The 1,508-nt window shown below is 41.0% G+C and overlaps 1 protein-coding gene across 1 annotated transcript in view; it reads right to left on the reverse strand.

Annotated features, from left to right (window-relative positions):
- Positions 1–1,250, reverse strand: part of LOC104783029 — a 5,145-nt gene extending 3,895 nt beyond the window's left edge. Inside the window, exons 1-3 of the mRNA XM_010508107.2 lie at positions 795–1,250; positions 315–719; positions 22–114 (exon numbers count right to left, since the gene is read on the reverse strand). Coding sequence (XP_010506409.1) covers positions 22–114; positions 315–719; positions 795–1,223 — 927 coding nt within the window. The 5' untranslated portion in view covers positions 1,224–1,250. The remainder of the gene's footprint in view (positions 1–21; positions 115–314; positions 720–794) is intronic.

The following is a 1,508-nucleotide window of genomic DNA, read 5'->3' on the forward strand; positions in this document are numbered from 1 at the left end:
AATAGACCAAAATAGCCATACCTGTTCAAACTTGAAAGTTGGTGTGAGGTAATAGTTCGATTCACTCATCTCCCCAACAGGGATTGTAACTGGACCTCTGGAATATGATCCATCCTGCGTATCACACAAATGGAAACATTAACGGATGAAACCTAGACAATGCACAAAAACCGATTCTAACCCCACCACCACAAAGACAATAACAACATCCATTATCTCAGCCAAAAGAAGGGAGAATGAGAGCTAGACTAGTAGTTGCCATGAAAACTATGTAAGGTAGATGATCAACCAATGGTTCTAAGAATAAGCCATACCTCAAAGTAAACGAGTCCAGGCTCGTCTACCATAGAATCTTCTTCCATGACATCACTTGCTTTCAAGTTAAAAGACTCAAACTTAGGCAAACGGCTATCTACACCAGTGTGATCAACCAATATCTCCTCTTTACTCTCACCAACCTGGAAAAACTCTCCATGAGGATTCAAAGTAACCCAATTGATCTTCCTCTGTATCACAGACTCAGTAGTAGCTCCTCTAGAAGGAGATGGTAAAGCTTCAATCTTGGTAAGAGTATAACAATCATAAAGACTCTCATTCTTCTTCCCAATTTCAATAGGTTCCATCTCTGCAGTAATTGGAGAGAACACAGCTCCTACACCTTTCCAAATCCCACTCACACTACTCGCAAACGTCCTCCACACTGGCTTAATCACAGGTTCCTACGAAATCAATTTCTAATCACAATACAGCTAATTTCACAGACGAAATCTGAGAAATTGAAGAAATACGAAAACCTGGGTTTGAAGAACAGTCTCAGATTCGATCAACATCGTCCCCGAAACCAAAACCCTACCATGTTTACCCTTCCTTCCTCCTCCACCTAACCTCTTCCCTCTTCTTCTTCCCTTTGGCTTCACCTTACGCTTATCCTTCTCCGCCATTTCGTTATCTACGCTCCATGTATTCTCTTTGTTACCTTTCATAGTCACTTTCCCTTTGTTTCCCGCCGGACGGCTATTTCCGTCGTTTGGTCTGGATCCCTGCGCCACGATTTTTCTCTCGCCGGCATTGTTTCGCCGCCGGAGATTGCAGATTGAAGGAACAAGAAGAGCGTTTTGAAATCCAAAGCATAGATTGTGGTTGTGACATGAGAGTGGAGAAGAAGAAGTGAAGCTTTTGCAGAGATGGAGAGATGGCGTTTGCATCGTTTTCTGGAGAATCATATCGAAGAAGATGAGAGAAACACAAAATTTACTTCGATCGCGTTGAAAACAATATTGATAAATAAATGGGCCGTCATTACAGAATTAAGCCCATAATATTTAGAAGTAGATAAATCTTTGATACAGGCCTAGGCCCATAATATTCAATATCGCCTTTTAATTGTCTAAAGTATGATCGATCATACAATAAGGGGTGGAAAATATCAATATAGCATCTTTTTTTGTTTTGGGGAAATAAACTGTGATTGGCTAGGAAGGTTACTGGTGATCGACGTTTCCTTTAAG

Source organism: Camelina sativa, chromosome 4 (assembly GCF_000633955.1).
Source record: "Camelina sativa cultivar DH55 chromosome 4, Cs, whole genome shotgun sequence".
Lineage (NCBI taxonomy): Eukaryota > Viridiplantae > Streptophyta > Magnoliopsida > Brassicales > Brassicaceae > Camelina > Camelina sativa.